Consider the following 14382-nt stretch of genomic DNA (forward strand, 5'->3'; position numbering starts at 1 on the left):
CGAAGTAACTGACCAATCCCTAAATTATCATCGCAAAAGATTCCTACCAGTGATAATGCTAATTTAATATGTACAGGAACCAATTACCTTTCACCTCAACAAAAATGACAAGACAAACATGGCAAACGAATTGTGGATAAAAGTTCATATTGTATATTATTGTCGATGCAAGTTTCAGTTACATCAAAGAAAAGTTGTATTGCACAGATAAGTGTTCTTTATACATTTCTTTTATGTCAACACTTACTGGTAATAATAAACAACATCATGGCATCTGATGAAATTTCTTATTTTCTCATTTATAACCAGAATAACAATCCATTTTGGATGTGTTTTAGAAATAATTACTGGATATAACTGCAAGATCAAAATCTTGGTGGTACATCACACTGAGCGTGGTATGAGTGTCATATATTGTGACTTTTCATATCATACAACTTTACTTTATATAGTAACCAATCACAATACCAGTTATGTATAAACCAGTAAAGTATGTAAGGTTATCTGTGATTGGTTATGAATAAATATTTCACTATATGTAACACAGATGAAGTGGAACAAGGATAATATTATCCTGTAACGCGAGTATTTTTGAAATGAAATGAAAGAACCAGTAACTCGTTCAATTTCTTCACATCAAATTTAATTTAAACTCAACATAATCATATAGGGTACGGAAGCACTAATCAAGAACCAAGAATTACCATATGTGACAGGGTTAACATAATATCACTAATTCAAAACATTCATCAATTAATTTTACCATTTAGCTCAGTTATTCATTCATCGTATCGTGAAGCAGTTAAGTTGACACACTGGTTCAATTAGTATGATACAGTTAACGATGGTGTTATCTAAAACATAGCATCTAATTACATGCATTAGCCACTTCCAAACCATTAAATTATATTAATTATATATTTAATCATAGACCCTCTAGAGGGTCTATGATTTAATGAATTTTTTAAGCAAAACAATTTTGCGAAAGTAACTGTGACTTTGTGTCCTTAGAACCCAAGATTAGCCGTCACTGCACTGCAAATTATATAAAAGCAGATTACAGTACATGACAATTTGTTTGTCTAGCATAAGTAAAAAAAAAATGATTAGAAACAGATTATCATTTCAAAAAATGATCAAGCTATGAATTTAGGTAATTTACTGAAACTATTAAGTTAGCCAAAAGTCTAATTCCATTCCATGCAGCGCTCTCTACAGTCAAATAACTATAGAGATACATTGATATCCAAGACGATGACTCATCAACTTACAAAATCTTAGAATAAAATAGTCACCGAATAATACTCAAACTGGTTCAAATCTAAAAAAAAAAAGTTTTTGAAACATGACGCAAATTGTAAATTTTTTGAACTACATCCAAATAAAACTATAAATAAAGCAATTCATATTCTTATAGCATTTGAAACAAAATTTAACATTGACCAAATAAAAAAAAATTACAATTCATCAAAATTTACAATATCAACGAATAATTTTGAAAATTATTCAAAATAGTTAATAATAGAGGGGTCATCATTTGTCGTTAACTTGTATTTAAACAATGATCATTTTAAAAGCAGTTTAATAAGTAAATAAATTAAATCAAAATAAGAAACAAAATAAAACTTAGATGATATGCTTCAAATGCTTCCGCCGTCTCCTTTTGCAGAAAATGACATACAAGAGCAGAACTAATGCTACACAGAATGAGTAAAGTAGGAGACACATACTCATGTCCATGCCATTGATTCCTAATCCCCATAATCCCATCTTGACATGCCGATCTTGCACTGTCTCTAGTCTATCATTTATAAACTCCTGACGCATTTCCTGTCGGTATTCCCGATCCAAAAATTTGGGGTTATGCCTAACGTCCACTTGTCGATCTGCAATTCTACTCAGTCGCTGGAGGGCGATGTTTTTTTGATGATAATACTCTTTTAAGAATCCCAGTACCTCATTTTGTTTCCATTCGTCCTCGGCGTACTCTCGACAAGATGGACAATGATCCGATGGTGGAAACTGAATTTTAGGGTGTTTTGGATCTTCGGAAGGGTCGTTGTGAAGTCGTTTGTTTGCTTGATTATGAGCCCGCCATAACCAGAGAAGAGCCTCATCTGGTGTTGCCACAGTGGATTTGATAGTTACGGCCATCTTGTCGAAGTTTGTCGCACACTCTCTGCATCCAAAGAATTGTACAATGTAACCCCTCATCGCATGTAATACTTGTAATTTCTCCTCATAGGTATCTATGATTATCCAAAATATGGAAAAAAGAGAAAAATAAACGAGAAATTGCAAACTGTGTGTCAGGATCAGGATATGTTGGAGCATTAGAGCATCGAAAATGATTCGTTACATCACATCTACGAAATATAACTTGTAGATTGAGTTTAATATGATTTATTATACATCTGTCACCGTAACGCCATAAGTTACAGCGTGCCATATTTTACAGGGTATTTTTATCCTACCATATTAGGAAATGCAAATTCCATATATGATTATGCGTGTAAGCTTCCTCTAATAATAAAAACAAACATGACTGCCACCATGGCTGCGCATCGGTCGATACTCCAGCTGTACTGTCTTCGTGCATACTTTGAGGTATTCTCGTAATAACCTTATAATATATCAAATTATTTTTGTGTCAGGTGACAACTGAGGGTTTAATTTCATTATTTTAAAAGTACCCAATTTTAACACCTAAATTTGCATGCCTTGATTGATTGCAATTATATGTTACAATTTTAATCACATTAAGACAAAGTGAGGCATTTTACAAACAATGGCCTGTATAACAGGTTTGTGCAACTATTTTACATAAAGACATTATACGAATCAAATACTGTAAAATATTTTAGCTGGAATTAATTTTCACTAAAAAGACATTTTGGCTAGTTTGTATAAAGTTTATTTTCACTGATATTGATAGGATGTATGTAAAATATAGGAAAAAAGGGGATTTTCACTTGATTATGTTTTCACTGATTTATTCCTTCAGCGATATAGCTAAAAATAAATTCCAAGTGAAAATAAATTGCACAGCTTTACAGCATACAGTAAACTCGGCATCAAACTAGTTGGCCACTTTAAAATAAGTTCAAATTACACACACTGTGAAATTAACTATCTCTCTTTGCATAAAATACATGCAAATATAATTTTTGTGTTATTTTGATTTTTTAATATACTTACAGTCTTTATTGGTGGTAGCAGCGCTCACTGTCAATGTATGGAACAGGATCCATAGTCCGCACGGATACCCTCTGTATCTATCCTGACTTCCCTGACATCCAACCCATTTCAACCGTGAAGGTAAATAGGTATCTGGTGACTGAAATAGGAAAAACAAGATTATACAGGGATCAACTATTTAATATGTGAAAGGAGGTTTGAAAGGCAGATTGGTGAATTTAAAGTCTCTGCTTAACTATAATTGACTGACTACACTTTTGTCGATTGTGGGTTGATTTTCTTTTTCAGAAAATTCTCAATTGTTAATGCCTAAAATTCTCCCTCCCTAATTTATAATGGTCCCACCCTCATTCATTTCTTGTTTCCATTTCAGGAGCTCAGTATGTGATACTCAGAACAAAAATTACATTACACTTTGAACTAGAGAGGGAGCCACCTGTATTTGATTGACAAGCCCAGTGTGTTAGGTATGCATTTTTACCTTTATTCTTAGAATAGCGCCCTCATGTGTGAAAAGTTTGCAATTATTTTGTTTTTCATTTTAACCTTAATACAACATTAACCCAAAAGTTTTCTATGATCAAGCTTCAGTGAGTTAAAATTTTGAGTGATTCTGTGAAAAAATGTTGCACGGCATAGTGTCAAAGCTAATATCGGTAGTTAAGAAAAAAAAGTGATTTAATTTTCTTTTGTATTATTATTATTATTCAATACCACAACAAGAATTTATAGGTTTTATTTTTAGTATTTAACATTTATTAAACAGTGCTTTTGAATACATGCATTATAGGCTGACTTTAATCGATAAACCATCCTCTGAAACTGAAAATAAACATTTCACCAGTATGCAGAAAAATATAAAAAAAAAAAATGTGAAAATGCGCAGGATGACAAGAAGCAACATTTTTTTTTTGTCTAAACTTACTGAAACATTTTAACCACTAAATTTGCCTGCAACATTTCTAAATTCATAAAGATTTTTTAATAATTTCTTTTTATTTTTGGACCCTGCTTACAGACAGAATGTAGATTTAATTCGTAAAATGTAACAAGTTGTCACATTCACCACCAGACTTTCTCACCCAAATTTGTCTGCACTTTTTTCTTATATTCTTCAATATTCCTGGGAATGAACTCTATTTTTGGAGCCAACAGAAATTTTTGTGTGACTATTTTGTGAATTTGTCATGAAAAGAACGAACTGGTGGTGAAAAGATTAAGAGGGTGCATAATTTTATGTATTATTATACATCTGTCACCGTAATGCCATAAGTTACAGCGTGCCGTAATTTTCCGGGGTATTTTCATCCTACCATATTAGGAAATGGGAATTCCAAATATGGAATGATTACGCGCGTAAGTGTCCTCTAATAATAAAAACAAACATTGCTGCCACCAGGGTTTGACCGGACTCCATACAAAGAAGTTCGCAGATTCTGTTCTAAACTTTTTGGATTTCGGCATTCCCATGATGTATCCTTGGAAAGATGTATAATAATAAGGTTATTATGAAGATATCTCAAAGTATGCACTCAGACAGTACGCTTTCACATCGACCTCTGCTGTGCGTCGGTCGATACTGCCGCTGTACTGTCTTTGTGCATACTTTTGAGGTACCTTCATAATACCCTCATATTATTCAGTAGTTTCCTAATAATAATTTTGGACCAAATGGACGTATTGAAAAAAAAATGTGTGGATTATTTCATGTTAGAAATTAACTTTGGTGCTAGAATCCTTAAAAAGCCTTTCAATGAAGAACTGACACCTGTATGCAAACTGTATTGATGGTGTTTACAAATTATTCTGTCATCATCAGATGTGACAGCATCCACTCAACCCTGCACAGATAGAAACAACAACAGTCTTTAGACAAAATACTGAAAAGAAGTCATCCTCATACCTTTTCTGGGTCGTACTTTTCATTGACGTATTCCAACCAATCATCCGATGTGATCTGGCTGCTGTCATTGTCTTCTAACCAATAGTTTAATTCTTCTAGGTAACTCGTAATTTGTGATCGTCCGGGGAAAAACTACAGAGGAACAAAAAAATGTAAAAATGAGTTACAAGGAGGTGAAGGAAGAAAGGTGTTGTGGGGCTTGGAGACAAGTGAAACAAACACGAAAGGAACTGAAAGACAATTTTAAAACTTTAAATCAATTATAACTTGTAGAATACTGTAAAACATGTCTTTTCAGCAAGCATGTCTTTTTAGTGCATTTAGCGAGAGAACTGATTCAAAATGTCACTAATGACTTTATTATAAATTCAAAATGGACTTGTATACAGTAATCCAGAACATAAAAATCGGGGGTTGCTTCCTAATTACACTTGACAGTTTTTCATTGTTTTTATGGAGGTGATAACTGTGCATTTGTTTCGACATGTGACAGACAAGTATTGTGAAAACAGGAAATCAACAATGACAAGAGAGATTCGCTAAATCAACATTTCGCTATTACGTCATTTTACCACAATCCGCTAAAATTGAATGTTGCTTTTTCAACATGTTTTACAGTATTCTAAGTATCTCCATGGTTACAATATTCTCAGTACAGCTAGTATATATTCTAATGATGTTTACAGTCTACGAACTAAATTTGTTTCCTTTATTTATAGAGGTGTTTGGTTTATGCAAGCAAGTCAATTGAGAAAAGTTGGTGTAGTTGAAAAAAAAACTCCAGTAAACAGGTCACTGGTACCAAACTATAGAACATAGCTGAACTCTGGTAACCTTGCCCTTTGTTATATAATATTAATTCCTTTATCATAGTTTGTTTTAATAGGAATATTTTCTCAATTTTTGCATATTTTCACACAGGACATCTATCGTTCATACTAAGGGAAGATTTTATACTGATGAATAAGGTGACCAAGTTTGAAAAAAATTGGAATAGAATTAGTAAAGTTATTGTGCACACAACAATTATTAACAACGACGCCGACAACATCGATGACATTTTCCCCTTAATATACCTTTCCCTTTCATCTTTGGTGATATAGGCAAGGTAAAAATTGAATTGAAATTACTAAAATACAAATTGTAACAAACTCAGATTCTATGTGGAAAATCATATATAAAATACATTTTTAACATTAAAATAGCTGAATGGCCATTGGATTGTGAAACAAGTGCACGTGTAAAGAGATATGTATGACATGCTGAGTGAAGCATTTTTAAAGTTTGAACATTGATCAAGGCATGTCAGAAATGTAGCTCTGAACCAGCATTGATTAAATCAGAATGGCCACCTGTCGTCCATTCGGATCTGAAAAAACAAAATGATGAGCCTCAAGGTTCCATAATGTCTAATGTGCATACCAAGGTTGAACCAAACTCATCTATACGCCACCGAGATCTAGCTTCAGAATAGCAGAAATGCTTGATTTTAATGAATTTTGAACAATAAAATGGCTGCCATTCAGCCATCTTGTACACTATGAGTACACAATGTATGTTGTATATATAAAGTTTGAACATGATCAGTCTAAGCTTTATATGTACATGTATGGACATACTGAAATCAAATAGTGCCATCTGACAATTTAAAGATATCTCACCTTTGCTAGCACATCAACAAATTTCTTCACAGCATCCAGCTTTTCACCTTGTAGAATGGAATGCATGGGTATTTCATGCCGGAATGAATAGTGTAATGTACTCTCTAAGTCCTGCATGTATACAGGTGAACTGAAAATAGAGAACAATCTCATTGTTAAAATTTAAAATCTTTGTTTTGCCTTTTCAAAAAAAAAAATATCTTTATATATTATTTGACCAGGATAGTGCATCAAATTACCATTTGATAGAGAGTTTGCCACACAGTACTTTTGTGTAGTTCCAAATATGAATATGGCTTCTGTGTCAGCACTAGCACTTTCAATTTGCAAATAATAAAAAAACAAATTGGGGGAGACAACAGTGACATTCAACATCCAGAATTGTCTCACACTAATACATTATAAACAAGCCATGCATGGCACAGTCCCAGTTATCAAATTTAAGATATATAGTTTTGTTTATAGTGATATAGCTTGAACATAAACATGTCAGAGATATGGATCCAGAAGATGATGCTTGATTATGATGATTTTGTAACATTAAAATGATTGACGTCTTGTATCTGATCATCAAATGAGGACTTGTCCATATTGAGAAATATTGCCCTGGAACAGCATTAATTAAAGCAAAATGGCCACGAGTCAGCTATTTTTAATACATCTATATATCTATAACAGGATGTAAAACGAATATATAAAATTTGAACATAATCAGTCAAAGCATATCATGAAACATGACTCTAGAAGTGCATTCATTTAAACAAAATGGCCACCAGTCAGCCATTTTGAAACCGATCTGAAAAATAAAATGATGTGCTCCAGGAAACCATAATCTCTAATGTATGTATCAAGTTTGAATGAAATCCATCCATAAACGCCAAGATCCAGTTCTGGAATGCCAGAAATGCTTGTTTTTTATAATTTTTCAGCACAAAAATGGCAGCCATTTGGCCATTTTGTATCAGATAGTCAAACCAATATATCTATTTCATGATGTATAATGAATATATAAAATTTGATCATAATCAGTCAAAGCATGGCAGAGATATAGCACACTAGAACTGCATTCATTAAAACAAAATGGCCACCAGTTGGCCATTTTAAATTGGATCTGAAAAATATAAACATAGTTGAACTCTGGTGACCTTGCCCTTTGCTATATAATATAATTCCCTTTACCATAGTTTATTTCAATATGAATATGCATTGTCATAATTAATTTTGAATACAAACAAGTTTTGGGGTTGAACCAACAGTGGGGAATCAGTCTACCGAATGTCCTTAAAAGATGTAAATATCTTACAAAAACATTGGTGCCTTATTTGTTTAATTATTTTAAGGAACATAATTTCCAGCTTTATTGAAAGTAATTGAGATATTTAGAATAAAAACAAATGTCTCATTGCAAAAAAAAGTGCTGCATTTAGATGTGAATAGATTCATAAAACATGCAAGATAACAGAACATTTTAGCTGGCTTTGGTCCAAGTATTTTGTACAGGTGTCTGTCAAAAATTAATGATTCACTGAGACAAATATGAACTGCCTCATTGTGTGACTATGAAAAGTAAAAAAAAACACCCTTTATGAATAGCTATCATGTTGCAAGCTCTACTTTGTATGCAAATCAACTTAAATAGTTAGTTGGTGTCCAGTGGAGGGAGAAGTCAACAGTACTGTTGCCTCCTGAGAATCTACATCTTCAAACACTGCAATCTTTGAAATGCGTTTTTAAACTAGCATTATAAAAAGTCTATCATTCTGTTCTAATAGCTGAAACATATTCCTGTGAGTTTTCATTTGTCGAATGAACTGTTTGTCAAATACAGAGTACATATATTTTAGAATAATTTTCTTTTTAAAATGTGGATGAAATGTTTTGCTTTTAATGTATTTTTTATGTATTGTTTTTGATTTGATAACTTTGAACTAAACAGATTTTCTATTAGCTTCAGATCTTGATCAAAGTTAGGCACCCATTTCATAGGAGTGCTTATATTGATTTTCTGACATCTTGTTTTCTGTAACGATTTTATTGGTAGGTTTGCAAATGTGTATCAGACTGTGCAATCTCTCCATAAGTTGGTTTTGAAACCCAGTATGGGATTCTGAGATACATTACCAAGGATATTATTACAAGATAAATCATTTGCTTCATTGAACACATACAACAATGCATATTTCCACTGAGATCAGTGACCTTTGATGTGTATCACCAGTGATCAGTCAAGTAGAAACAGTCAAAATATTTTATCAGATTTTCTCAATTTTTGCATGATATTTTCATACAGGACATCTGTTGTTCAAACTCAGGGAAGATTTTATACTGATGAATAAGGTGACCAAGTTTGATAAAGTTTGGAATAGAATTAGTAAAGTTATTATGCACACAATAACAATTATTAACGACGACGACGACGACGACAACAACGACAACGCCGGACAAAATTTTTCCCTTAATTAATATACCTTTCCCTTCCATCTTTGATGGTACGGGCAAGGTAATGATGTGCATCAAGGTCCCATAATGTACAACGTATGTACAAACAAAATCCATCCATAAATGCTTGATTTTGATGACTTATTAGCACAAAATGGCCAGCATTCGGCCATCTCGAATCAGATCGTGAAACAAATTGATGTGCATATGTATAATATTATCCTGCTGTGCGATTTTAATTTCTAATGAAATTGTCCCATGCAATGTTCAATTTCATTGAAACATCAAATAAAGTAATGGGCATGTGCAAAAATAACATTTTGTGTTTCGCAGGGATTAGAAAAACAGACATATAAGTCTTTCATGTCTTTGAACCAACTTTAAATAAAATCATCCAAAGTGTTTTAATACAAGAAATAATAAACAGATGGACCCAAAATAAAAGTCTTGATTTTTAAACTACTACATGGACTAAAATAATCACATTTTTAATGTCTACATCTCACTACAATCCCATGGAGTCCAACATGAGTAAACAATTTTAATTCAGGTGAACCAACTGTATAAACAAAATATCCATGAATTGCGAAAAAAGTACATACATGGTGTTATACGTCTCCTGATCACCCAAGTGTATTGATATGTAAAAAGTAGTGCGGTTGAGTAACTGAAAATGGCAGAATAACAAGAAGTGCTCTTAGGTTTCTTTTATGTTTCGTGTGTTCTTGAGTCAACACATCACAGTATACTTTGATCCAATTCATTATTTCACTCAATCAACACTTACTATTTTTTGACATATTTCAGATTTTTCAGAGCAGCAAGGCCCACAGCTTCATCTTCATCGGTCTTGTCGAAATCATCATACTCTTGTTCTTTTTGTAAGTTCAACCTCTCTGCCTGATTCGGGTAACTATCATCGTGACCCATAGCCGCACCTTGTCCCTCCAAATTTGGATCAAGTTTGAAGTTGATGCGTTTTTCAAAGTCTATCAACGACTCTCGGAAATGCTTTCTGTCAGCCTCTTTTCTGGAATCAATCAAATTTACTGTGAATCATTATTATTCTTTGCTATAAATCATCATAATGTGATACAAAACTTTTAATAATAGATCAGCAAAATGAAAACAAATGTATATGTATGCTTTCATGTCTTGTCTTCATACCAAATTTGGAAAACATTGGTATCATTGAAACTACCATAGGTGTTGACTGATATTCCATTATTTAATTTAGTACACAGTCATTGATTGGTTGACCTCCGTCTGTGTGGAAAACGCCTTAATGTTCTATTCCCTTTAAAAGTAAAATGGTAGTTCTGTTCTAGTTGTTAGTCCGTGCTCAATTGTGGGCCAGTTTAGTTCATCATGTTTTATGGTTTTTATACAAGTTTACTTATTTATCCGAAGTTTACACTTTCGTTTGAATTGTTTCGTTCGCCAATAAATGCAGTTTATGTTAACAAGTGATTCGTGGGAGTTCAAGTTCAAGTTGTTTCGCTGAAAACTCAAGTTGGAATGTGGCCAACCGAACCCAACCACAATTAGTCGAGACAAGCCTGAGATATAATATAAAGGGACAGACGCACACACAGAACCCAAAAACAAGTCCCTCTTTTAGACTACACACATATTCATTAGGAACTACATGCACATATAATAATGGAATTCGCACTGTACATTATTACAAGATAACGGGGCTAGGATAAAGATGTTTTACATCTCATGCGCATCTCTGTTATAACTCATTGACTCATGACTGCACTTTCAATCACTTACATATCAAATCGGTGATACGTTTGGTTAGGAAAGTATAGGTACATTGCTGGGAATGACTGCACCTCAAATTTCTTAATTACATCATCATTTGCGGTTTCCTTGACGACCCGCCTGATAACTAGGTTGTCATATTTCATCATATCTAAAATCACCTGAAACAAAAATCAAAGTTATTTATTTCAAAACGCTATCATTAAATAATGAAAACCGCTATGGTCACGACCATATATGCACTGCCATCATGATTTATACTTCAAAATATTGCTTAGAGATTTTTTTCCAATTTTGAAAAATAATAAAGGAAATTAAAAAACACATTTTTAATAAGGCTATTTTGTGACAGTGGCAAAAGGTCACACCATCTTGACCTATATACGACCTCTAAAGGTTGAGTTGTTTTTCTAAACCTGAAATAATTCAACTTACTTCAAATAAACCTCAAGGGTCAGGCTTTACATCTATTCATAATGTGTTAAAGGTGCTTATAAGGAAGACCCCTTAACCCCAGCCAATTTCAGCCAATTTGGGGTTTCTGGAGAAAAAGTCAGTTCAGCTAAAAACTTCACACATAGATGAAGTAAAAAAAAAACTTCAAAGTCAAGATTTTAATATTCCTGTTATTATATATTTTCAGTCATTCAAATTTGGTGTAAACAAAATAAACCCACATCATTTTTTCAATAATTTATAAAAAAAATGATCAAGACTTATGAAGAAAAAATCAATAAATAAATTATAGAAAAATACATAAACACGAGATACCAAAATTTGAGGGGTTAAATTTGAAAAATGAGTACCACTATGCAACATACCACGATACATGAAATGAATGATAGAGGGAACAGCGCCCTCATACTCACCTGTCTTCCAATGTACGAAGTACTATCTTCAAATATTACCACCAAGTATTGTACAGTTTCCTTCGATTGTTTTGAAGAATAATATCTTAATATGAAGTCTAGACTGAAATGCAACAAGTGCATTGTGGGTAAGTATAAACAAAACAGAAAATGTAAAATGAAGATTCTATTCTGCATGTACTCAACTCAACTGATTTCTGACCAATGACATCACAGAATGCAGTGACATCACAGAATGCAGTGACATCACAGAATGCAGTGACATCACAGAATGCAGTGACATCACAGAATGCAGTGACATCACAGAATGCAGTGACATGGCAGAATGCAGTGACATCGCAGAATGCAGTGACATCGCAGAATGCAGTAACATCGCAGAATGCAGTGACATCGCAGAATGCAGTGACCTCACAGAATGCAGTGACATCACAGAAGGCAGTGACATCAAAGACTGCAGTGACATCACAGAAGGCAGTGACATTACGGAATGCAGTGACCTCACAGAATGCAGTGACATCAAATACTGCAGTGACATCACAGAATGCAATGACATCACAGAATGCAATGACATCGCAGAATGCAATGACATCAAAGACTGCAGTGACATCACAGAATGCAGTGACTTCACAGAATGCAGTGACTTCACAGAATGCAGTGACATCACATAATGCAGTGACATCACATAATGCAGTGACATCACAGAAGGCAGTGACATCACAGAATGCAGTGACATCACAGAATGCAGTGACATCACAGAATGCAGTGACATCACAGAAGGCAGTGACATCACAGAATGCAGTGACATCACAGAATGCAGTGACATCACAGAATGCAGTGACATCAAAGACTGCAGTGACCACACAGAATGCAATGACATCACATAATGCAGTGACATCACAGAATGCAGTGACTTCACAGAATGCAGTGACTTCACAGAATGCAGTGACATAACAGAATGCAGTAATATCACATAATGCAGTGACATCACATAATGCAGTGACATCACAGAAGGCAGTGACATCACAGAAGGCAGTGACATCACAGAATGCAGTGACATCACAGAAGGCAGTGACATCACAAAAGGCAGTGACATCACATAAGGCAGTGACATCACATAAGGCAGTGACATCACAGAAGGTAGATGTGCTTCCAATAAAGCAATACCCAAATCCAAATTAGGACAAAGACATTTTGCAGTTAAAGAAGTCAATTAAGGTAGAGATGCATGTTTGTGGGCACTTGGAAGTGAATGTTTTTTTCTTTGCTTTTTATTATCCAAACAGTCTTGGCTATAGACTGTTAAAATTTTGTAGAATTGTGAATCGTGGAACATACTCAAAAAACGATTTTAAAATATAGATAACAGATGCAAACATTCTCCTATTTGAATGCTTAGCAAGATTTAGCAAGACTGTACATAAATAATAAAAAAGAAACATAGTGAAAACATAGTTGAACTCTGGTGACCTTGCCCTTTGTTATATAATATAATTCCCTTTAACATAGTTTGTTTCAATATAAATATACATTGTCATAATTAATTTTGAATACAAAAAAGTTTTGGGATTGAACTAACAGTGGGGAATCAGTCTACCGAATGTCCTTTAAAGATGTAAATATCTTACAAAAACATTGGTGCCTTATTTGTTTAATTATTTTAAGGGACATAATTTCCAGCTTTATTCAAAGTAATTCAGATATTTTAGTATAAAAACATGCCTCATTGCAAAAAAAAGTGCTGCATTTAGACGTGAATAGATTCATAAAACGTGCAAGATAACAGAAAATCTTAGCTGGCTTTTGTCCAAGTATTTTGTACAGGTGTCTGTCAAAAATTAATGATTCACTGAGACAAATATGAACTGCCTCATTGTGTGACTACTGTATTATATGAAAAGTAAAAAAAAAACACCCTTTATGAATAGCTATCATGTTGCAAGCTCTGCTTTAAATAGTTAGTTGGTGTCCAGTGGAGGGAGAAGTCAACAGTACTGTTGCCTCCTGAGAACCTACATCTTCAAACACTGCAATCTTTGTTTGAAGTGAGTTTTTAAACTAGTATTATAAAAACTATCATTCTGTTCTAATAGCTGAAACATATTCCTGTGAGTTTTCATTTGTCGAATGAACTGTTTGTCAAATACAGAATACATATATTTTCGAACAATTTTCTTTTTAAAATGTGGATGAAATGTTTTGCTTTTTATGTATTTTTTATGTATTGTTTTTGATTTGATAACTTTGAACTAAACAGATTTTCTATTAGCTTCAGATCTTGATCAAAGTTTGGCACCCAGTTCATAGGAGTGCCTATATTGATTTTCTGACATCTTGTTTTCTGTAAAGATTTATTGGTAGGTTTGCAAATGTGTATCAGACTGTGCAATCTCTCCATGAGTTGGTTTTGAAACCCAGTAAGGGATTCTGAGATACATTACCAAGGATATTATTAAGATAAATCATTTGCTTCATTGAACACATACAACAATGCATATTTCCACTGAGATCAGTGACCTTTGATGTGTATCACCAGTGATCAGTC

The 14382-nt window shown here is 33.5% G+C and overlaps 1 protein-coding gene across 1 annotated transcript in view; it reads right to left on the minus strand.

The window, feature by feature from the left end:
- Positions 1 to 621: 621 nt before the first annotated feature.
- The window catches only part of LOC102800482 (sulfhydryl oxidase 2-like), a 34149-nt gene continuing 20388 nt past the window's right edge, over positions 622 to 14382 (minus strand). The window contains exons 6-12 of the mRNA XM_085491893.1: positions 11841 to 11943; positions 10981 to 11132; positions 9989 to 10231; positions 6763 to 6892; positions 5102 to 5233; positions 3199 to 3337; positions 622 to 2249 (exon numbers count right to left, since the gene is read on the minus strand). Of these exons, the coding sequence (XP_085348019.1) occupies positions 1627 to 2249; positions 3199 to 3337; positions 5102 to 5233; positions 6763 to 6892; positions 9989 to 10231; positions 10981 to 11132; positions 11841 to 11943 (1522 nt within the window). The 3' untranslated portion in view covers positions 622 to 1626. The remainder of the gene's footprint in view (positions 2250 to 3198; positions 3338 to 5101; positions 5234 to 6762; positions 6893 to 9988; positions 10232 to 10980; positions 11133 to 11840; positions 11944 to 14382) is intronic.

This window comes from Saccoglossus kowalevskii, chromosome 17 (assembly GCF_978046115.1).
Source record: "Saccoglossus kowalevskii chromosome 17, keSacKowa6.1, whole genome shotgun sequence".
NCBI lineage: Eukaryota > Metazoa > Hemichordata > Enteropneusta > Harrimaniidae > Saccoglossus > Saccoglossus kowalevskii.